General features: G+C 43.8%; 2 protein-coding genes across 3 annotated transcripts in view; one reads left to right on the forward strand and one right to left on the reverse strand.

The window, feature by feature from the left end:
• The first annotated feature begins 3,856 nt into the window (after nucleotides 1-3,856).
• The window catches only part of LOC146672915 (alpha-2-macroglobulin-like), a 50,015-nt gene continuing 29,252 nt past the window's right edge, over nucleotides 3,857-24,619 (forward strand). For both annotated transcript variants that reach the window (XM_085401367.1, XM_085401366.1), the window contains exons 1-12: nucleotides 3,857-4,077; nucleotides 4,157-4,337; nucleotides 4,433-4,586; nucleotides 8,356-8,408; nucleotides 8,514-8,534; nucleotides 9,084-9,249; nucleotides 9,324-9,408; nucleotides 9,505-9,646; nucleotides 14,375-14,492; nucleotides 22,169-22,278; nucleotides 22,375-22,542; nucleotides 22,777-23,004. In XM_085401367.1, the coding sequence (XP_085257493.1) occupies nucleotides 3,998-4,077; nucleotides 4,157-4,337; nucleotides 4,433-4,586; nucleotides 8,356-8,408; nucleotides 8,514-8,534; nucleotides 9,084-9,249; nucleotides 9,324-9,408; nucleotides 9,505-9,646; nucleotides 14,375-14,492; nucleotides 22,169-22,278; nucleotides 22,375-22,542; nucleotides 22,777-23,004 (1,506 nt within the window). In that variant the 5' untranslated portion in view covers nucleotides 3,857-3,997. The remainder of the gene's footprint in view (nucleotides 4,078-4,156; nucleotides 4,338-4,432; nucleotides 4,587-8,355; nucleotides 8,409-8,513; nucleotides 8,535-9,083; nucleotides 9,250-9,323; nucleotides 9,409-9,504; nucleotides 9,647-14,374; nucleotides 14,493-22,168; nucleotides 22,279-22,374; nucleotides 22,543-22,776; nucleotides 23,005-24,619) is intronic.
• Nucleotides 15,403-16,574, reverse strand: LOC146672916 (syncytin-A-like). Its single transcript, XM_085401564.1, has one exon. The coding sequence runs from the start codon at nucleotides 16,395-16,397 to the stop codon at nucleotides 15,435-15,437; it is 963 nt and encodes a 320-aa protein (XP_085257690.1). The 5' UTR covers nucleotides 16,398-16,574; the 3' UTR covers nucleotides 15,403-15,434.

Here is a 24,619-nt window from a genome sequence, read left to right on the forward strand (position 1 = left end):
CCGCGTCGGATTGGGAAGAGGACCCTGCGTCGTTCCAAGATCTCTTTGGGTCACTGGTCGTTCACGCTGAAGTCCGTTCCTTTTAATTCCCTGCTGTATGAACCACATTAAATGTTTTTACATATTAACATGATGTCTCCGTGTCTCTCTGTTACATATACAGTATTTAATCATTTTCTCACACAGTTCTTCTCTTTCAGATTTGTGTTGTTGTGTTTGTTGTCACAGGTTACAAAAATGTTTCTTACTTCACTCTAATGTATGTGAGTTTTTATTATAAAAAATCCCCACTCGCCCCTGTGGTAAATCCTTCAAGCTCGGGTCCTCTACCAGAGGTCTGGGAGCTTGAGGGTCCTGCGCAGTATCTTAGCTGTTCCCAGGACTGCGCTCTTCTGGACAGAGATCTCCGATGTTATTCCTGGGATCTGCTGGAGCCACTCGCCTAGCTTGGGAGTCACCACACCTAGTGCTCCGATTACCACGGGGACCACCGTTACCTTCACCCTCCACATCCTCTCGAGCTCTTCTCTGAGCCCTTGGTATTTCTCCAGCTTCTCGTGTTCCTTCTTCCTGATATTGCTGTCATTCGGAACCGCTACATCGATCACTACGGCCGTCTTCTTCTGTTTGTCTACCACCACTATGTCCGGTTGGTTAGCCACCACCATTTTGTCCGTCTGTATCTGGAAGTCCCACAGGATCTTAGCTCGGTCATTCTCCACCACCCTTGGGGGCATCTCCCATTTTGACCTCGGGACTTCAAGGCCGTATTCAGCACAGATGTTTCTGTACACTACCCCGGCCACTTGGTTATGGCGTTCCATGTATGCCCTGCCTGCTAGCATCTTGCACCCTGCTGTTATGTGCTGGTGCATCTTTACACAGCCTTCACTTGGGGCCTTACTTGGTGTGATAGACCCCAGCCTCTATGGATATTGTGCTCCACCTGGCTGGGATCTCACTTGGGGCGGGTCCAGGGGCATACTGTGTCCATCCATGAAAGAGTTCCGCACAGCCAGGCAAGATGACTGGAAAGAGTCTTTGGTTAGGATTAGGCAGTGAAAAAGCAGAGTGGTTAGGGAAACTGACCGAAACTCATGTTTCGTCATTGAATCCTAAGAAAATGTTAGTAAAGGTTATGGCTGACTCCACCACCCCCAGTGGACTCTGAGACAGCAGCACGAGCCAGCTTATTACCTGTTATTTACACTGCGTTTTACATACAGATTTCAGGACACATCAGTAATTGACCTCAAGAGAGGTTTTCGGCCTTTTAACAATTATAGGGAGGATTCAGGGTCACCTGGTCCAGCCCTAACTATATGCTTTAGCAAAAAGGAAAGTTTGAAGCCTAATCTTAAAAGTAGAGATAGTGTCTGTCTCCTGAATCCAAACTGGAAGCTGGTTCCACAGAAGAGGGGCCTGAAAACTGAAGGCTCTGCCTCCCATTCTACTTTTAAATACTCTAGGAACAACAAGTAGGCCTGCAGTGTCCATGTTCAAAGGCATTGTAAACTTTTTCTGTTGATTGTAAAGTTTTCTTCCCACACAGTGTACAGTGGACTCCAATGTTTTTGTCACTTTTTATGGAATCAAACTCAAAGTAATGTAAGTACTTCCAATCTCTAAATGCTGCATGGTCGTACTCTCTCCCACACTCGATACATTTTCCATTGTTGAGCTGCACATGTCCGTTACCATGGACGTCACACTTGTACATCATTGTCATGAGACACTCTCACCAACAAACACGGTTTAGTAACACAGTAACGCAGCGTGCTCGATCCCTTACATTACCCGTTACTTGAAAAAGGTAACTGGATTACTTGTAACACGTTACTGCCTATCTCTGCACCTAAGAATGTCATTGTTTTAATCCAGAGTTACTCATATAAGGTTATGCATTTGTGCCTAAGAAATGATCCAGCTCCTCATATAAGTGAGGTAACACAGGTGGATATCAGTAATGTGCGCGCTGGAGCTGCTCTTCTACCTAGTGTTAGATTTGTATTGTTGATTGTCATTCATGCTTAGAAATATTTACTCATATATGCTTAGAGTTTATAGTCGATGTCATATTGATAGGGGTCTGATCCTTAATAGTCTGCAAAGACTTTGTGTGCATTCCAGGGTGTTCTGGCATTCACACCCTCCTGGGAGCATGGCAGCGGTCGTACCTTCTCTTATTGTTTCATGGTAGGATAAACACATCTATATCTGTTCTAGTCTAAGTGCCTTTTGTTTAGATGAACTGCTGGACTTCCAGACCAGCAGGTTTAGGGAAGTCAGACTTCAGTGTTTCATGGGTTCAATGCTGATAACTGTTTTTAAACAAACTTTATTTTTTGCATTTGTTAACAAGTATTAACAAACTGTATTAACATTTATGGATTAAAACATCTGTATGTGTGTAAAGCATGCCCCCCCCCCCCCCCCCCCCCCCCCCCCCAAGAGCCCCTTAGTGAGACAGAACAAACAAAACCCCTTTTCCCGTAAAGGCAAATCAAAGAAGACAAATAGAATAACATGGGGTAATACTGCTGGGTCCAGAGGGTCAGACATAATGACTCATTCTCAGCAATGTTACAGTTTAAAAACCAGACCAGAAATCCCTCCACACTCAGCAGTGTGACTGTCACTGCAGTTATTTCAGTGGGCTGAAGTTTGATCTGTGTTGTTTACTAAAGTGCAACAAAAGCTGTTTAACATGTTTCATTTTGAATTCTTACAGAAACATTGTGATTTTCGTCTTTTAAGCAAATATAGCAGTCTGTGACATCACTGATGAATCCATCCGTTGTGTTTGAGCCTGTTATCACTACACAAACGTTTGTTTAGTCTTTCCCGAGGAACAAGGTCAAAAACATGGCAGTCAGACATCCCACGCTGGGTAAAGGGAGTTACACCTACTGCAGTTGTCACGGTCCTGGGTCTCCTGACCCAGCGTTTTTAGTTCTTTGTGATGTTTGTATTATCATACTTGTGTGATTTATTCTATGGTTTCTAGTTTTGATCCCTTGCCCTTCATGTCTCTCTGTGTCCCCTCTGTTTCGTGTAATTGTGTCTTTGCATGTTTGAGTTTGTTTTGTGTCACCCTGCATTGTGAATTATGTTCTCATGGTTGGTCTTTCGTTACTCTCTCTAGTCTAGTCTCTTGTGTTCCAAGCTGAGTATTTCCCTGTGTATTTTGGTTCTTAGTCCTCTGCCTTATGGTTTATGTCTCTGTTTCTTAGTTGCTGTCTCCACTGTGTCAAGTTCGCGTCTCTGTGTGAAACTTCCTGTTTTACTTTGAAGGTCCGTGTCTTATGTGAATGTGTCCTGCTTTGTTTGTCTCGTCAGTCCTGATTTCTCCCAGCTGTGCTCTCCTTCTGTGTCTCATTCCCCTCGTTACTCCCCAGTGTATTTAAACCCTGTGTTTCTCTGAGTCAGTGTCGCGTCGTCCCTCATGCTGTGTGGATCTCCCTGTGAGTTTAGTTTGTGAGTTTTCAGTTTAGTTTGCTTTGTATGTCTTTCTCCTGCCAGCGAATAAAGCTGAGTTCTTTGTGTTTAAACCTCGTGCCTGAGTCCTGCGTTTTGGTTCCAACTCCTGCCTGCCGCACAGCGATTCATGACAGTAGTTCCCAGTGATTTTAGAAAATATCAGTAGTTACAGACTACAGGGGTGTATCCCAGCACTGGTGTTAAGACAAACATGGACACATACAGAATAGAAATAACTTTTTGTAACAGCCAAATTAAACTCTGAGCTGATTTAGAAACATCACCTCGGAGCACTGTATGTTACTGTAATGTTTTACACTGAACAACAAGCTTTACTGTTGTCTATAGTTTAGTGTTCAGTGCTGAAAGCAGGAATGGGATTTTGTAAATGTGTAAGTGATAGACTTTGTGGAGATCAGAGTACATGAGTGCGTTTCAAACACGTGGCTGTTATGTGGGTGGGGACGATCAGCCGATATTTAGCCGAAGCTGACACTGAGAACGATCACAACCAGTCATGGGCCGTCTCTGGATCCTGAGCTGCACTCTGTGTGTCCTCCTGAGCTGGATGCATGTGGATCAAGCGGTGGCTGAACCGTGAGTTTGTCTTCAGCGTGTTTTTGTCTGTGTGAGTTGTTCACTGCAGTAACTGCTGTATGTGTGATGCTGTATGCAGCCAGTACCTGGTGGCCATTCCTGCAGTTATTGAAGCTGGAGCTGAGGCCAAATTCTGTGCAACTCTCCGACAGCCCAGTGGGACTCTGGTCATGACTGTCACTTTGATGTCCCGAGAGAAGAACACAACATTATTCATGCATACGTCAAATGAGGCCTTTCAAACCTGTGTTCAGTTTGAGGTTGGCAACCAGCACTTTCACACACAAAGTGTGTGTTAGTTTTTATTGTAAGCATTATTGGCTTTAATGACTATCTAAATATCCCACTGTCTCAGGCTCCTTTGGTACAAAAGGAGGTGCAACATTTTCAGGTGGAGGTACGAGGAGACACATTTTACTCCAAACAAGTCAGAAAAGTGATGATCCGAGCGTCTGATCCCGTCACATTCATCCAAACAGACAAACCCATCTACCTCCCTGGACAAAAAGGTAACAATGTGCTGTTATGTTATATAAGACATGTAGTTCATTCAAATTCCAACATCATGAGCCAGCTGCTCCACCATCTCCAATTTGTGTAACAAGTTTTGTGGTCCAAAATTTGGACACACATACAGTGATTGATGTGAAATGTTTGCTTCATAGAGCAAAATTTTTTCAAGATATCAATACGGTCGATCGAGATGTTTATTCGAAGTTTGAAATCCGACTCCATCTTTGAACATAACTACCGTATTTTCCAGACTACAAGGCGCACTTAAAATCCTTTCTTTTTCTCAAAAATTGACAGTGTGCCTTATGTATGAATTCTGGTTGTGTTTACTGACCACAAACAGATTTTATGTGGCACACAGTGCTCAAAAATCTGTCAAAAAATGTTTTAGTACGCCTTTGGTAAGGTACGAAGCCGCACCGCTTGATGGATTGTCGGAGCATTACGGCTACCGTAATCAGAAGCCTCGCGGACTCGGCCTAATCTGGGTCCTAAACGCCGTCACTTCAGGTCCTAAAATCAAATGAACACTGCAGCATCACTGAGAGTTAAAAACTGTCTAAATTCTTTCCTCTTTAATAAAATGATCAGCCTTGCTGCTTTACCAGGTGTAACAATTAAGTTTAACATCCAGGCATCCATGCAAACAGAATTTATTAAATTTAGAAGTTAGAAGTTAGCAGGAAGTTAGCTCACTGGTTTTGCTAGCTTGTAAAACATGCTATGCTATCACTTCCAACATAAATGAAGACAGAAAGCTAAACAGCAGTGATGTTAGTAGGGTTACTGAAGTTGGGATAGCTGGTATATAATGATGTGCTACGTGATCGCTAGCGACACAGCTATGTTAGCATAACATAAACACAGTGAAGCTGGAGGATGAACGCTAAATTTTTTCCATTCGATAAACGTTCCCGATGGTTTTTGATGAATGCAATCACACGGAAAGATGCTTTAAATGGACCAAACTTCAGTCAGGAGAACAAATGACATAATCCATCCACAATACCAGGTTAGTCATTATTATAAGATAAGATAACCTTTATTAGTTTTGTTACAGCCGAAAGTGGACAAGTTACATAGCATAAATTATAAGGCGTTTAATGCGCCCTATATTCCAGTACGCCTTATGTATAAAAACAGACCCGTTTCAGACACGTTCATCGTCAGTGCGCCTTATCGTCAGAAAAATATGGTATTTTAAAAAAACAACAAAAGGAAAAAAAATCCCACAAGTTTCATATTTGAGCTCACACTAAGGAAGAACTTCACATTGCAAAAGACAGCTACTGACAACGAATGGTATGCAGTTATTTCACAGTGATGAGAAATAAAACATGCAGAATACTCAGAGTGCACAACTTCCCCCAAAGGGCAAAGGCCATATTATATTTTCCATTTTGAGACCTGCTGCTGTGATGGAGAATTAGGCAGTAATTCAGCTTAACTTTGTAATCGGGGACAGAGAGCACAAAATGAATCATGTCTGAGTAATGCCTCTTAGTTTATTTCAGAGTCAAATTATTTTTATGTGAAAGTTTAACGGTTTTAATTTTTAAAACTTCACAATAAAATAAATATGTTTAAACATGGCTTTGGAATTCAAAGTACAAAAAAATCGTGAGGGAAGAATATGGAGGGCCTCGGGTGCCAAAATTTATTAAACACATAATTAAATAATAAATTAAATGTGTCATTAATTACGCAGTGACAATTACAATGTTGCGTGGAGATCAGGGGCAGTACCCCTGGACTTGCAGACCGGGCTGGTGGTCCCCATTTTTAAGAAGGGGGACCGGAGGGTGTGTTCCAACTACAGGGGGATCACACTCCTCAACCTCCCTGGGAAAGTCTATGCCAGGGTGCTGGAAAGGAGAGTTCGTCCGCCAGTCGAACCTCAGATACAGGAGGAACAATGCGGTTTTCGTCCTGGTCGCGGAACACTGGACCAGCCCTTTATCCTCTCGAGGATACTCGAGCGTGCATGGGAGTTTGCCCAACCAGTCTACATGTGTTTTGTGGACTTGGAGAAGGCATTCGACCGTGTCCCTCGGGGTGTCCTGTGGGAGGTGTTGCGGCAGTATGGGGTGTCTGGCCCATTGCTACGGGCCATTCGATCCCTATACAACCGTTGCAAGAACTTGGTTCGCATTGCCGGCAATAAGTCGGACTCATTCCTGGTGGGTGATGGGCTCCGCCAGGGCTGCCCCAAGTGGAGGAGTTCAAGTATCTCGGGGTCTTGTTCGCGAGTGATGGGAGAAGGGAGCTGGAGATCGACAGACGGATTGGTGCTGCGGCTGCAGTGATACGGACGCTGCACCGGTCCGTCGTGGTGAAGAGGGAGCTGAGTGTAAAAGCGACGTTATTGGCCGACCTACCCTCACCTATGGCCATGTGCTGTGGGTAGTGACTAGGGATGGGTATCGTTTAGGTTTTATCCGATACCGGTGCCAAACTTTTGAAACGGTGCCGGTGCTCAAACTGGTGCTTAAAGAATGGAGAACACAAAATTGGTCCAAAAACCTCTCATGGTCAGCTGTTTTTTTGTAAAAAGATAACAATGTTAGCCTTTTCTGCAGCTATGTGGCATATATGGTATCACTCTTGGCTGGAAGCAGTGTTTAAAGAATGGAAAAAACACAAACTTTGTCCAAGAACCTCTCATGTTTAACTGTTTTCCACTTTTTCTTTGGTCATTTTAGCCTTTTTGGCCAGGGTGAAGGGAGTATCTGCCATCAAACAAGAGGACAGCCGCATGTAGCTATGATGATGTTTGCTAGTTCACCTTACCTGCATTAATGTAATAACGTGGTTAGCCTACTCAATGTAAATTACACACGAACAACATTAAGCTACTCACGCAGAGAAGAACGGCTGCTGCTGCATCATCATCCTCATCATTTCTGCTACACTGGCAGGGCTAGGGGCCAGGACTCTCCTCTTAGTGTTTTTGGGGGATGTTGCTAACTCCGGGTCGATAACAGGCACCCCACCCGCAGTAGATGTGCTCGGTGTGAGGTCTCGCAGCAAGCTATCATACCGCGCGTTTCTGGGCTTTTAAAAAAAACGCTATGCGTCGCCAGGTGTTTCATCGGATTTGAGGTGTTACCTCCTTTGACAGTATCACAGTATCAGCTTAAAGCACTTGTTGCTGCTGAGTTTGCATCTTTTGCTGTGAAGTACAGCCAGACTTTGACCGCTTCGACTTGGGCATTTTTAATCTGTAGCTCTGCTCTAAAAGAACGTACGTACCTGGACCCGCCTACTATCCTCGGAAACGTAAAATGATTGGCTAGAATCTGAAGTGTATCACAGCTCAGGAAAAAAAAGCACCGAAATAAAGCACCGAAATGTGCGCTGCTTTTCGGTCTGGTTACTACCGTTTATGTCAGAACCGGTGCCATCATGGCACCGGACACCGGTACCCATCCCTAGTAGTGACCGAAAGAAAGAGATCGCGGATACAAGCGGCGGAAATGAGCTTCCTCCGAAGGGTGGCTGGCCTCTCCCATTAGAGATAGGGTGAGAAGTTCGGCCATCCGGGAGGGGCTCAGAGTAGAGCCACTGCTCCTCCACATCGAAAGGAGCCAGCTGAGGTGGTTCGGGCATCTGACAAGGATGCCTCCTGGGCGCCTCCTGGGTGAGGTGTTCCATCTTGGCTTGCTGTGTAGGGTAACCAATCACATCTATGTTTGATAAGTTGCAGTGACTTTGTTTTAAAGTATAAAGAGAGAAACAGAGGTAACCTCTCAATTTTTCTCAAAGTGAATTTCAGAGTCGTTGCGATGGATAATAAAATGCGACCTGCCAATCAGCTGGTGAGTTTTTGAACAGTATTATTAATAATGCTGTTTGCAATTTGGATGCAGTGATTTACACAACAGTTTCTTAACTCCACCTGTCTTTCTTCCTTTTTCTTTCAGTATGATGTCATTGAACTTCAGGTAAGAGGGCGCCTCTAGAAAAGGCTTTTCCTTCTCTTGCAAATGCATCAACACAACACTGAACACATGCAGTCAGACAGACTTGAAGGTTCCCTGCTCACTGCTTGCATACACACTGCTTCTGCAGTATTACTCCAAGTTACTGACAGTGCAAGCTTTAAAAACTGGACAAAGTGGGTTGCATGTATGTAATACACACCGTGCAGGGGTCTGTTCTGTCACTTGATGCCCCACATGTGAAAATAAAATGACAGTGATTAAATCAAATTAATAATTTTGATTTAATTACTGCACAAACACAGCCACAGCTTCCCTGTCATTACAGCTTAGGTTTCTTTATATCACTTAGTTTTTAAACATTTATAAACAAGTGCTTCACATCTAGAAGAGGACAAAGCTGGCTACAGATGAAGACAGGACATCTTTATGTCCCCCTAAATTTATATTGTCCAGTTTTAGCTCTAATGTTGTTGAAAAGGAAAATAAAGAATCTAGTTGGTACTGTACTTACACCTGTGTAGTAGCTGTCACTGTCACTTGATTTAACAGGATCCTCACAGTAACAGGATTGGACAGTGGCTAAATGAAACATCCAATAGCAGAATACTGCAGCTTTCTTACTCCTTGGACGCTGAGGCCCCTGAGGGACCGTACCAGATCATTGTGTCAGTGGGTGAGAGGAAAATATCTCACAACTTCAAAGTGGAGAAATATGGTAAGTCAGTCTTATTTATTCTTAAATTCTTTGTTGTAATGGAGTGCAAATGCTGACATTCATATTTCCCCCAGTTTTACCCAAATTTGATGTGACAGTAAATATATCTGAAGAAGTGAGTATTGGGAAGGAAGACATTGAAGCTAAAGTGTGTGCAAAGTAAGGAAAAGTTCTTTCAGGACAAATTATGTGTTGTAAAATCTGGAGTTTGGAGAGCAAATGACTCATAATGTTTACTTATTTTTCTTTATACAGGTACACGTATGGACAGCCTGTACCAGGACGTGTTACAGTCAATGTGTGCAGACCTACTAATGTGTATAGCTTTGGTATATCGACGTACGATCTTTTGGCCCTATTGCAGATAAGTGCGCCCTGCCACACAGAGACAAAGCAGGTACAGTTATGGCTTCATTTCTCTTTTTTCCCTGATACTTTGGGTACATTCAGGCCCCTGCATTAGCATTACAGCAAACGGGTTGCCTGCTCTACCCAGCTGAACTGGCGCCGTGTGTCCTCTTCACTGTTTTCCCCTACATTTCATCATCTCATACTTTCATCCACGAATTTGAATTTTTAGTGATATCTCATCTTTCTTGGACGGACGTGTCAGCTCCAAAGGAGTGAAGTGGTTATTGTTGTGCCTAAAAGGCTGCATAGGTTGTGTTGGTGTTTCTAATATCTGCTAGATGATTAGCTTTACTGGTAGGGCTAAGGCAAGTGGTGTGTCTCATCATGTCTGTCACACAAAAGAATACAACTTCTGTGGGAAATCTAAGAACTTCAAAAATCCTCTGATCAGACTGTGACACCTAAACAAACTGAACAAATATACACATATCCAAAGATTCAGCTCCTGTTAAAAGTTTGAACAATTTAGACTGATTTACTGAGTTACTGCTCAGTGTTGGGAAGGTTAAACTGTATTCCACTACTATTTCTGTGTGATTTATTACTATTACTGAAGGCTACTCTCCACACCAACACCAACTAGATGTTTAAATCTTAATATAAATGAGTAACAGTAGGTGGACATTAGGTAAAGCTGCACTTTTTGCAGCGATCTCGTATAGAAAACTATTCCGCGCGTATATAAAACAGGTCCGTGACTCCGAACCGTAGTAAAGGGACCTCTGGCTAATACGTTGGGTTCATGTTGGGCACGTAGCCAAAAACTAGCATTACTTTGTTGTCTGGGTCAAGTTTGCTAGTGAGAGACAGAGAGAGGCGTTGAAAGGCTGCTGCAACGGAGCTTATTGTTTCAGAGGAAAACACGAACACAGTGTACAGTCGAGTCTCAAAACAGTGGCTTTCAAAAGTATTCGGCCCCCTTGAGCTTTTCCACATTTTGTCACATTACAGCCACAAACATGAATCAATTTTATTGGAATTCCACATGAAATGTTTGATTCCAAACATTTGTTACAAATAAATAACTGAAAAGTGGGGGAAATAGCTACAGTGGTTTACTGAAACATGCAAACACAGATTCAAAGAAGGAAATGGGAGTAAAAGATGGATCGACAATGGGATAAAAGTTCAAACTGGTTGTTTGCTAAGTTGTCTGTTATGTGTAGAAACAATAATCCCCTGAGGCAGGTGTCCTTGTTGTGCTTGGATGGTTCATAGGTCAACATAAAGTGCCTGATCGAAATAAAGGAATGAAAAAAAGAAAAGTTCTCTAAGAATGATCAGGTATGGGGACTGAACTGGAAATGAATGTAAAAGCTGCCAAAGTCTCAACACAAACTGCTCAAGCCCATTTTAAAATGGGCGATCGTGGCTCAAGAGTTGGGAGTTCGCCTTGTAATGGGAAGGTTGCCGGTTCGAGCCCCGGCTTGGTCAGTCTCTGTTTTGTCCTTGGGCAAGACACTTCACCCGTTGCCTACTCGTGGTGGTCAGAGGGCCCAGTGGCACCAGTGTCTATCAGCCCCGCCTCTGTCAGTGCGCCCCAGGGTGGCTGTGGCTACAAAGTAGCTGCCATCACCAGTGTGTGAATGGGTGGATGACTGGTTGTGTAAAGCACTTTGGGGTCCTTAGGGACTAGTAAAGCGCTATACAAATACAGGCCATTTACCATTTAAAAATTCCCAAGAAGGTTTGTTTAGTTGGAGGCCAACAAACAAACACACAAAAAGGTAGTAGGTGAAGATTTTTTTCACAGTACTGTATAACATATATATGGTAGTACTGAGATTTTGAGGATGTAAATGAGATGCTGCTGGGAAATTTAAACGATACAGTGGTTTTGTGAGGTGATGCCATCATACTGCTATACAGGCCCAGCTCGACAGGATGTTTGGGATGTTGTGGAGGATACGGCGTCTGTGTTTTCCAAAAAGAATTTCAGATTTCGAATCATCTGAGCACAGAGCAGTGTTTGTCGTTTTAAATGAGCTTTTGCCCAGAAAAGAACGCAGCGTTTCCAGTTCACATTCACATTTGACTTCTTTGCGCAATGGAGCTTTAATCAGAATCAGAATCAGAATACTTTATTGATCCCTGGGGGAAATTATTTTTTGTTACAGTGCTCCATTTTAAACCAACATTAAGACAAGACAGACAATACGCTAACTAAGAATAGTACAATATATACATATATATACATACATACATACATAAGTCACTTATAAATAAATATTTGGAAAAGAAACATGTGTAGCTGTAGCAGCAAACAGTGTGTTAAGTGGATGCGTTGTACAGGGAGATGGCCACAGGCAGGAATGATTTCCTGTGTCGTTCAGTGGTGCATCATGGGTAATCTGTCTCTCACTGAACGAGCTCCTGTCACTGACCAACATGTCATGGAGTGGGTGGGAGGTGTTATCCAACATTGTCTTTATCTTGGACAGCATCCGCCTCTCCGACACCACCTTGAGGGAGTCCAGCTCCATCCCCACAACATTGCTGGCCTTACGGATCAGTTTATTAAGTCTGTTGGCATCTGCGACCCTCAGCCTGCTCCCCCAGCATGCAACAGCATAGAGGATCGCACTGGCCACAACAGACTCATAGAAAATCCTCAGCATTTTCTGGCAGATGTTGAAGGACCTCAGTCGCCTCAAAAAATAGAGACGACTCTGGCCCTTCCTGTAAAGTGCTGTGGTGTTTTTAGCCCAGTCCAGTTTATTGTCAATGTGTACTCCAAGGTATTTATAGTCCTCCACAATGTCAACACTGACCCCCTGGATTGAAACAGGGGTCAAGTGTTTCCTGGTCTTCCTGAAGTCCACGATCAGTTCCTTGGTCTTTGCCATGTTGAGCTGCAGATGATTCTGCTCACACCACGTGACAAAGGAGTCGACCACAGCCCGGTACTCTGTCTCATCATCCCTGCTGATGCATCCAACCACCGCAGAGTCATCAGAAAACTTCTGAAGATGGCAGGTCTCTGTGCAGTGGCTGAAGTCTGTGGTGTAGAGGGTGAAGAGGAAGGGGGAGAGGACAGTCCCCTGTGGTGCCCCTGTGTTGCTGATCACCTTGTCAGACACACACTGTGGGAGACGTACATATTGTGGTCTTCCTGTCAGGTAATCAACAATCCAGGACACCAGAGAAGCATCCACCTGCATCGCTGCTAACTTATCACCCAGGAGGGTCGGCCTGATGGTGTTGAAAGCACTGGAAAAGTCAAAAAACATGACCCTCACAGTGCTCGCCGGCTGGTCCAGATGGGTGTAGACACGATTGAGCAGGTAGATGATGGTGTCCTCAGTTCCGAGACGAGGCTGATAAGCGAACTGAAGGGGATCCAGATGTGGTCTTACTATGGGTCGCAGCTGGTCCAGGATGAGCCTTTCCAGGGTCTTCATGATGTGGGAGGTCAGTGCCACGGGCCTGTAATCCTGGGGGCCACTGGGACGTGGCGTCTTTGGTACAGGGACGAGGCATGATGTCTTCCACATCACCGGGACCCTCTGCAGACTCAGACTCAGCATAAACAGTTTATGAAAGACTCCACACAGCTGGGGGGCACAGGTCTTGAGGACAAGGGGACTCACTCCGTCTGGTCCAGCAGACTTGCCTGAGTGAAGTCTCCTCATTTGCATCTCAACCTGGTATTGAGTGAAGGTGATGGGTGGGGGAGGGGTGTCAGGAATCTCACAGGAGGCAACATGTGAAGAGAGAGGCTGGCACAGTGGTGTGGCTCTGGATTCCAGGCTGACTGCAGGTGAGGTTGTGGGGGTGGGAGCAGACACTGTGGTGTCGAATCTATTGAAAAACAGATTCAACTCGTCGGCTCTATTCTCACCTCCCTCAGCTCCCCTGCTGTTGGTTGGCCTGAATCCAGTGATGGTCTTCATGCCCCTCCACACCTCTCTCATGCTGTTCTGCTGGAGTTTCCACTCCAGCTTCCTCCTGTAATTGTCCTTAGCCTCTCTGATCTTGTCCTTTAGTAACACCTGGACCTTCCTCACCTCCTCTTTGTTGCCCCCTCTGAAAGCCCTCTTCTTGTTGTTGAGGAGGGCTTTGATGTCCTTAGTCACCCACATAACCTGCATTTGTGGGTGGCACGGTGAACTTTGTGCGCAGATATTGATTTGTGGAAGTGTTCCTGAGGCCATGCAGTGATCTGAGTGGCAGAATAACAGTTTTTCATGCATTGCTGCCCAAGGACCTGGAGACTGCATCTGATAGTGGATTTCAGCCTTAACCTTTGCATGTTTTGATGACATTGTGCGCTGCAGATGATGAGATATTCCCCGTCTTGATAATTTTACATTAATGAAATTATTCTGTCATTGTTCTACAATTTGTAGACACAGTCTGTTGCAGATTTGTAAACCTCCGCCCGTCTGTATTTGTGAGAAACTCTGTCTCTCTATGATGATCTTTTTATACACATTAATCTGAATGATCTGTTGCCAGGTAACATAATCAGTTGCAAAATGTTCCTTCAGCTGTTTATGTTTAGTACAACTGACCCCTCCAGACTTTTGTCCCCCCACCCTGCATTTTTAAACCATATTGCTTTCATCAAATTCTAAATGAGCTCAAGTCTTTCATGACTCCTCTCTAGTTTGAACATTTAATATATTTTATAGATTCGATTGTGAATGAGATTTGATTCTAATTTTGGTTTATTCTTGTATCAGTGATTTTCTTTCTTTATTGTTCTTTCCAGGCAGACAAGACTGGCTGTGCAACTTTTTCCTTCAACATGTCAATTTTTACTAAAATGGACCAAAAGGTGCTTCAAGATGTTCTGGATATCAGAGCCAAAGTGGAAGAAGAGGGAACAGGCAAGTTGTGTTATTCCTTTAAAATGACACATCGATGTTGTTGGGGGAAAACTCTGTAAAAGATCCAGGAGAAATAAAGACACAATGAGACAAAGTTACTTTCTTTATCAAACGTGTACACGGGTGAGCTGCTAAGAACAACTCACACCATGCACAGTGGCTTGGTAATTTTTATAGGAAAGACAGTGAGAACAGGATAAGAAAATACAAAACAAATAAAATAAACAACTCCATATGTGGCGCTAGTCTCGTCAGCAGAGAGCTGGGAGAAGGCTGTGAGAGATAAAACAATCTAAAACAATATGTCCCAAAACAGTATGTCTTTGCTGAGAAAGTCTAAAAAGATAATTCTAAACTAATCTAACCATAGGCAAAGGGCAGACAAAAGGCATCTTTGTACATTTAAAAGAAGGTAAAGAAACATAGAATCATTTTTCCTGTAACATTCCCCCCTGTTTAACTTATTTTAAATGTATACAACAATTGTCTATGAAAATCATTTATTAAGTATGTTAGGCAATTTTTAATTTCCAAAATCTTCAAAATGTCATCATAGCAGAAATGGCAGTCATTTGGTCTAAAGAATAAAACAAAATAAAAAGAAAAACATAGTAAATGAAAATCATAGTAAATGAAATAACAAGTGGAATAAACAAGAAAAAATAATAAAACTAAAACTACAAAAAATAAAAGGATGAAAACTAAAATGAAAACTTCAAAAAATACAAGGATAAAAACCTTATATTTAAAATGATGCAAACCTTAAATTGAAAACTTTATATGTAAAATAATGAAAACTTCATATTTAAAATGAAAACTTTATGTTTAAAACTGAAGACTTCAAAAAATAATAGCATGAAAACTTGCATAACCTACTAATGTTTTAATCAGTGCATGATCACTTGACAAGTCATTTTTAATCACCACGTCATTTATTAGCAGCTAGTACAAGTTCTCCTCTAACAGAATTGCAACGGGATGTTGTTCTTCTTCAGGCACGGCAACATAAGCAGTCATTGTAGTTGTTATCATCTGTGAAATCATTACTCTTAGGCATGGCAACACACACAACACTAATATGAGCAGTGCTATCATGATGAGACCTAGAAGGAAAAATGGCTTTGCTACAGCAGCCAGCCATGAACCGCTGAACAGCCAGTCCAGCCAGCTTTGTGCTGTAGCTGCTCCAGGTGTGTGTTCAGTGACATATTTTTGCAGAGCGGTCAAATTCTGCAAAGCTTCATAAATGTCTCCTCCAGTTTCGTATCCATCAGGGATAAAAGTGCAACATGTTTCCCCGATCAGCTTGCAAACTCCTCCTTGTGATGCTGTTAGCAGGTCTAGTGTCAGTCTGTTCTGCAGCACCATCGTTCTGATGGCCTGCTGTTCTCCTGCTAAGGCGGTTCCCAGGGTCTTAGTTAAGTTGATGTGTCGTAGCAGAGCATATCGGTTGATTTCCACGTGATCCCGCACCTCGGCAACTCCAATGCCGGGGATCAAGCTCTGTAAGAATTTCACTCCTCCTCCCCAGATGCGAAACTCTCCCGGCACTCCAGTGTCCACGGTAATGCCGAAAGAATTGGGGGAGGCGATGTCCACTTCACGTCTCTGCCGGCTGCTTGGGTGATGTGCAACACTTTGCATGAAGAAAACGTGATCTGATAATTCCACCAGGGCGCACAGACCTCCCCAACCTTCAGGGAGTGACAGATAAGCCTTGTTGCCACATAGGAAGTACCAGTCAGCCAAAACTCTGGTTCCTCTGCTGCTGGGTGCCGTCCGTGCACATCCTGTCTGGTACTGAGTCTTTGTTTGTAGTGGCATTCGGTAGCTGTAGTCAGAGCGACAGTTGAGGCTCATCAGTGTCGCGTTACTGGCACAGGTTTCGTTGAGTGAACAGTCCATACACTTCCTCTCGTTCCTTGGTGGGCAGAAAGTGTATATGTATTTGCATAGCAGTCAGTTTTATTATTCAAGTAAGCTGTAGTGTTCATAAACTGCCACCAGAAATTAGTGGCATAGCCATGGGGAAACTTGGTGTACTTTCCTTTGTCATACAGTGTCTGCCTTTTCTCCATGTAGCGTGACTTGTTGTCCCTCATGGAAGCAAAGGTGAAGAGCCCGGCCATGGTCAGGGCCGCTGCAGTTGATAAGAGCCACCACCTCATGACGACGGAACACACCCTCCTGTCGCGAGTAGACCCCCCGGCCAGGAAAGCTGACCCCTCCACCGGGCGAGATCACAACAAGTGGGCAAGCCTGCCGTCAGCTGTGTTTAGATGGCTTCACTGACTCGCCTGCAGTGACTCTGATGGACCCAGGATGGTCGTTCCGCAATTTTGCAAGCGGTCGGTGTAGTGAGGAGGACTTGGTATGGCCCCTCCCACCTGGGTGTGCTCCAGTTTTTCCTTTGGAGCACCTTGATCAGAACCCAGTCACCGGGCTTTAGTCTGCAAGACACTGGAGAAACATCATCAGGTTGTTGATTATGTACAATGATCTCTTTGTTTTCTAACAGCTTAGACATCCATTCTGCTAATGTGTTTTCTCTGATTGCTTTGTCTATTGGTTGACTGGTAATAGGCAGTGGAAACGGCCTGCCATGAATGATTTCAAATGGAGTTAGTTTATGGGAGCCTTGTGTTAAGCGCATCCACATTTTCACTAAACCCAAACATTCAGGCCACGGCCTTCCTGTTTCTGCCATGCATTTCCTGAGCCTTTGTTTTATAGTGCCGTTAGTTCTTTCTACAAGGCCTGCGCTCTGAGGGTGATAAGCACAGTGGTGTTTTATGCTGAAACCGAGTGCTTCAGAGACCTTAGTGATGACATCATTTACAAAATGAGTGCCGTTGTCTGATCGTATCAAAGCTGGGATGCCATATGTGGGTATGAAGTGATTGCACAGGCACTTTGCTACTGAAATTGCATCTGCCTTTTTCACTGGATAGATTTCTGGCCACTTTGAGAACACATCTATAACCACTAGGGTGTATTTTTACCCTTGGCATTCATTTAGCTCAATAAAGTCCATATGAATTGTGTGAAAAGGATGAGGCGGAGTTGGAAAACGGCCTCTTTGTGGTCGCAGGTTACCCTGAGCATTATATTTTTGACACGTCATGCACGTTCTGACAAATTGTTTTGCTGAAGTTTCAAAATTTACAGTGTAAAAATGAGAGTTGACAATACAGGTCATTCCCCCCGATGACAAATGCGTACAGCCATGAGTCACTAATGCCGCCATCTTGTGGAGCGATTTTGGCAACACTGGCTTGCCATAACACATCATTAAATCGTTTGTCAGAACTGCACCGTGTTTTAGCCATTTTGCCTGCTCTGCTGTGCTCGCTGCTTTTTGTTCACTTTGCAACACATCCAGTGGAATCTGATGCGTGTTTACTGCCATCAGTGTCATGTTTGTCTTTTGTGCCGCCTGTTTTGCGGCTCTGTCAGCAAAATTGTTGCCTGTAGTAATAAAAGAGCTATCAGTTTTGTGTGCTGCACATTTACACAATGCGAGTTGTTGTGGTAAATTTATTACAGTCAGCAGGCGTTGTAAGAGGCTTGCATGCTGGACTGGTTTACCGGTTGATGTAATCATTCCTCTGTTTTGCCAGAGCTTTGCGAAATGATGCACAGCAGAGAAAACATACTGGCTGTCTGTATGTATGTTTGTATTTAGCTTTCGCGTATCACAGCTATCAGCTCAGCGCTCTGTGCAGAACATGAAGAAGAAAATGGTTTTGCTTCCATTATTTTACTATCTGTGGTTACTGCGTAACCTACACAATTTCGGCCTGTGCTGTAAAGTCAAATGCTGTTCTCCTAGCTTCCACACTTGCTGATCATAAGGTGGATCTGGGCCTGGAGTTTGTTTAAATCTCAGAATGTTGTGATACTCGGTCGGTTTCTGGCACTCAGGTGTAATACCAGAAAAGAATGGCATGACTGCTATCTTAAGTTTTGTCAGAGCGTCTCTACCTAGCAAATTTACTGGACACAACGGGTCATATATGCATTTAATAAAGCACCTGCGGCCACTTGCTGTGTGTACTAGTTCTAAAAGGGCAGTTAATTGTTGTACAGTTGTGTGGCCTGAAGCTGACTTTACAACTAATTTGTCCTCTACTCCTACAATCTCGTGGGAAGTGACCTTCCTCTCCATGGTTCTAGCAGGCGTTGTCTCTATGTTATCTGCTGTTTCTGCGTGGCTGTCTGCAGCCTTAGTGTTTGTGACTTTGCTCGCCTCTCTGTTCCTGATAGCCACCTGTGGATTAGTGTTTTAGTCTATTGTCAACAGTCAGCCTTATTTTGAAGTTACAGAAAGCTTCTTCTTTTTTGTTCGTCTTGGTTTGGGAGAATAGATGCAACACTACATTTTCACTTAAGGCAGTTTTGAATAATTTCTAGTTTTTCAAACAATTCATGGATCTCACACATTTCAAACTTTGAAGTTAGGGTTGTTTCCCATTTATACATATATATATTTAACTTTGCATTGCTCACAGCTCATAGCTCACAGCTCTAAACCTAGGCATTTTTCAATCATATGCCTAATCACTATGTGTCACTGTGATTCTCAAGTATTGTCACAAGTTCGTTTAAATTCGTTTCCAAAACCAACAAAATAATCAAACAAAAACAAAAAACATAAACGTGTCAGGACACAAAAGAAAAAAGAAAAATGCTGCCACCCGAACAAGGCAGAAGTCTGCATATGTTGGCTTTTAATAGCATGCAGCTTGTAACATGGTAGACTAATGTGCCTGTGTTAATTCAGCTCCATATTATTGTGTGAAGTTGCACTGGGTTGGGAGTGGTTTTGTGTGTGTCACATTTTTGGTGAGCCAATGGCTGGAATGAGGTTGGACTAATTAGAGGCAGGTGTACTTGATTGCACTGATACACTGGTCTACTTATAGCCCACACTACAAACACTGCTGTTTTGTTTTGTCTCTCTGTGCAGGTATGTAATGTGATGAAATCAGATATGATTGGGATGGATTGGTTTTGCGCTATGAATTTTATATTAAGTGTGTCGTTTTGTCTCTTGATATATTTTTTGTCAATAAATTATCTTTTAGAATTTTATTGACTGACATCTTTTTGCCCACGACTGAGACGGTTGGTCAGACCTAGAGTCTTTCTTTGGGTGTGTTACAGCAGCTTCTGCTCTAAAAGAAACAAATAAATAAAAAGAAAAGAAAATGTGGAACATGCTCATCAGCTTAGCAGTGTCTACATATTTAATTCAGCTTCTCAATCCTGTAGTTTTAGCTGTTGTCTACAGGGTTTTGCTTATTGGTTGTTATTATAGGTGTGCTCTATATCTCAGCAATGTGTCATTCTAGAATGATAAGTTTCAAGCTGGTCAAGTGCCTCTATGCACTTCATTAGTTTAGTTATTCTCCGTATTGTCTTCATCTCACATGTCATTACACTGAGTTTCAGCAAACCTTAAGCTTGATGCAGACTACTGCTTAACAATTATTCACCACACATCATAACAGATTAAGGTGCCTCTTCATATTAATATTGTCATTGTTAATATTATCCTCTTTGTCTTATATGACAGCAATAGCATATTATAATATTTTAGCAGTGTGTACCACTATAGTACTACTGAGCCAATTTGATAGTTAGGATCATCTTATTCAGCAAACAGATAATTTTGAATTCATCCAATCAGCGGTCACATTTGTTCTCTCTGTTGCATGGCGGACCAGGCAGTTCTATTATAATATATTATTTATATTTTATTTTGTATCCATCAAGGGCTTCAGATGACCTGCAGAATCATCCTTTTCCCAGGGTGGAGACAGTTACCTTTTCACACACTGTCCTTGGCTGAACAATGACACAGCCTTAATATACCTTATTTATTTTATTAAAATATTTTCGTGTGAATTATTTGCTTTATATTCATTTTATACATGCTGGGCATGGTCATCATGCCAACTGTGTTTCATTGTTAATATCACTTTACAGGTTGTTGTCCTTGCTATTATTAATTTCAAATACTCTAAAGATCATTTCTACTGTAACTTTCCCTTTGTTCATCTTTATTTCGTACTTTTTATATTTATATCTACTCAGTGGGGTCTGTTTTCAACCCTTTTAAACTACTTCAAACTACTGTGATCTCTAGTTTTCACTTAATAAGGGATTATTAAGTTCTTCCTGATATGGGTGGTGCTGCAGATGCGGCTGCAGGAGTGAGTGATGGTTTACTAAAAGGATTGTGGGAACTGCACAGTGTCTCGTCTTCTGGTTTTACTAAACTGGCAGTTGAGTTCTGTTCTTCTGACTGTTTATATTTTGTTTTCTTAAATCTCTCAGTTTACAGACACTGTTTTTGTCCGGCGTCTGGACTTTTCTTTTCTCACCACTGCTCGTCAGGAGTGAGTTTTAATTTCACTTGCTTGATTACCCATCTTATTTATGTATTTACTTATTTTTGTTTAAGTAATATATACACAATACAGCTGCTATCACCTTCGCTGGTATTAGAGACGAGAGTGGTTGCTCACACGCCCTTCTACTTTCGGACTATTTCCAAAAGCGGTGTGAACTTTACGAGACGGAACTCGACCGTTCTCTCAACTCACCAGCACGTCAGTGAATAGCAGTAAAAGAAAAACACAGTAGGAGCAGCTCAGTCTCTTATTGGACCGTGAAAATTCAGCTTGCTCCATTAATTAAAACAATACACACACACACACACACACACACATTCACAGCTTCGACGCGCGCGACCGGAACCCTTATAATAAGGGGAGCTCCCAGAGCTACTTACTCCCTAGACCCAGTCTAGACCCAGCTGGGGGAGCTACCCAGAGCTCCAAAGCTACCAGTCGACGAGCTTCCAAAGCTTCCAGTCGACGAGCTACGCTACCAGTCGACGAGCTCCCAGAGCTACCAGTCGACGAGCTACTTCCGCTATTTTAAATTCCCTGAATTCAAAATGCGCTTTTACGCAAGATTGTGTCAGTGTGTCTGTATCTACCTGGTCGGTGTCGCCGGGTCTGGTCCACCTCGATCGGGTCCCACCACCGTGGGTCGCTTTCTAAGACGTTGGCCAAGACCCGAATTTAACGCTCTTGGTCTTTTTCCACACACCTGGTGTGTGGGCTGTCGACAGGCGAACAACGTGGACTGGTCACGGAGATGGGACACGATGGAGGTGATCCGGCTGTCGAAGGACCAAGAAATGTTGGGGGAAAACTCTGTAAAAGATCCAGGAGAAATAAAGACACAATGAGACAAAGTTACTTTCTTTATCAAACGTGTACACGGGTGAGCTGCTAAGAACAACTCACACCATGCACAGTGGCTTGGTAATTTTTATAGGAAAGACAGTGAGAACAGGATAAGAAAATACAAAACAAATAAAATAAACAACTCCATATGTGGCGCTAGTCTCGTCAGCAGAGAGCTGGGAGAAGGCTGTGAGAGATAAAACAATCTAAAACAATATGTCCCAAAACAGTATGTCTTTGCTGAGAAAGTCTAAAAAGATAATTCTAATCTAACCATAGGCAAAGGGCAGACAAAAGGCATCTTTGTACATTTAAAAGAAGGTAAAGAAACATAGAATCATTTTTCCTGTAACAGATGTGTATTTAACCAAAAAGGGATTCACAGGATTGTAACATGAAAGTTTTTACATTCAGGTGTTTCACTCCCTCAAGAGAAGAGAGTCACGATTTCTTACGTCCTTGGAAAAGTGTCTTTCATTAACGTGCCCAAGGTTTGGGAACGGGGATCTAATGTGGAAGGAAAAGTAAGCCTAACATGTTGTTTTCAGCTCAGTTTGTCGTACAAAGCACATTTAAATTGTTTGTATTTTCCATTGATAGAGCATTGTGTTATTCAACAGGTCAGAGCAGTGTACCACAATAATACACCAGTTTGTGACGCACCGGTCTACCTGTTCACGGGACAAATGTGGCAACCACGCTCACTACAAAATCTGACAACTGACAGCAACGGTGTGGCCTCATTTTCTTTCAGCACTGATAACTTTGACCAGGATATCCAACTCCATGTGAGCTGACACACTGAAACAATGTGTAATTTAATGCAGCCATGACAGCAGCATGAAGCCACAATTGGTTTGTGATAGGCTGCAAATGTCCAAATACCTCCCACAGTAATAAGCTGCAATCCTGAAACAGTTTATGACTCATCTTCCTCCACCTTTGCCCTGCTTATAAAGCCTCGTTGACCAATGTTATTTGTAGATCAAGTTTTTAAATTTTTGTTTCCTATCCCCAACTAGGCAAGCCTGACACCAACAGTGGGCTACCCAGGATACAAAACTGCATACTATGACAGGGGATTTCACACATTATCCATGTCCCAGCCGTCTTCTCCTGATATTAAAACAATCAGCTCTCTAGAGGTACAGAAGAAGGATAAACCAGTGTCCTGTGATGCAGAAGAAGACGTATCAGTAAACTACACTATAGTGGGAGAGTCTCCGGGGTCTGTGGATGTCATTTATCTGGTGAGTTATCTCTGGGTTTACTACAAAGTTGAACATGACCAGACTTTTTGTGTGTTTGCTAAAAAAGTACTGTTGTAATGCCCATCATGACTGAAGAAGAAACTTTCAGTCCATCATGAGAATCCAGCAGCTTCGATCTGTTTCAGCCTAAATACCTGATCCAGCCCAAACTATATGCTTTAGCAAAAAGGAAAACTAGGGAGGGCGTCTGTCTCGTGAATCACAGACTTCATGTTTTGTCCCTCATTATTTTCTGTCAGCTTTGTCACGGCTGGCAGCAGTCGTGTTGTGGAATGAAAGGAGGACCCAAAATGCGGCAGTGACTGATGATTCGAGTGACGTTTATTTACAAGGTGGCAGTGGCAGAAACAGGCAACGAAGCGTGAGAAATTACTAACGGAAACCTAAACTGGGAGAAACTAAAGAGCAAACCTGAAATCTTAACGAAACGGAGAGCAGAGCAGAGAGACGCAGACTAAGGAACAGGATACCAAGAAACACAGACGAGCCGACAACGAACACTGGAGGACACAAGCTGAACACAATGACAGACAGACACAGACCTTCAGAACAAAACAGGAAATCTAGAACCCAAACCGGACACAAGGGGGGAGGACACAGAATAACTAGAACAGAGGAAAATAATCATAAAACACAAAATGCTGGGTCAACGACCCAGCACCATGACAGTACCCCCCCTCCAAGGGCTGGCTCCAGACAGCCCAAAACAAAAACAGACGACCAACCCAGGGCGGGCGGCGGGGGGTCCAGGACGGAGGGACCAAAACCAAACAAAAAACAAGCTCCAGTGATCCAAAAGAATTGTCCAAAACACAACACACACTGGAGTCCCTGAACAGGGTCCCAAAACATAGTTCAGGAGGCCATCCCGGAGGCTGACCACTCAGGAGCCTAGAACAGTTCATCTCCGGGGGCCGACCATGTGGAACGCAGTGGTGGCGACGGGGAAACAGTTCAGGCGGCCGACCGTGCGGACGGCAATGGGGAAACAGTTCAGGCAGCCGACCGTGCGGACGGCAACGGTGGCGGTGACACAAGTCCGGAGGCCGGCCGCGCGGAAGGTAGTGGTGGCGTTCGGGAGGTCGTCCATAGTGGCGATGACGCCCAACAAGCGGCCTGGCAGATGATCGCCAATGTTGAGGCGGCAGTTTGGGACCCAAAGGCTGCGTGGCCCCCGCAGCACCAGGTGAGACGGAGGCTGGACCAGGCGACACTGAGGATGCTGAAGCTGGACCAGGCGACGGCGTGGGTGAAGCAGAGAATGGACCAGGCAACGCTGAGGATGCTGAAGCTGGACCAGGCAACGGCGTGGGTGAAGCTGAAGCTGGACCAGGCGAGGATGATGAGGCTGCAGCCGGCGAGGATGATGAGGCTGCGGCTGGACGGGCTCCTCGGGCCCTCCAGCTGACGAGGAAGGAAGCTGGCTAGGTTCCCCTGAACCTCCAGCTGACGAGTCTTGGGGCTGGACGGGCTCCTCGGGCCCTCCAGCTGACGAGACTTGGGGCTGGACGGACTCCTCGGGCCCTCCAGCTGACAAGGCAGGAAGCTGGACGGGCTCCTCGGGCCCTCCAGCCGACGAGGCAGGAAGCTGGCT

Source organism: Rhamphochromis longiceps, linkage group LG3 (genome assembly GCF_057381845.1).
Source record: "Rhamphochromis longiceps isolate RC_006_pf linkage group LG3, R_longiceps_female_GT1.1, whole genome shotgun sequence".
Lineage (NCBI taxonomy): Eukaryota > Metazoa > Chordata > Actinopteri > Cichliformes > Cichlidae > Rhamphochromis > Rhamphochromis longiceps.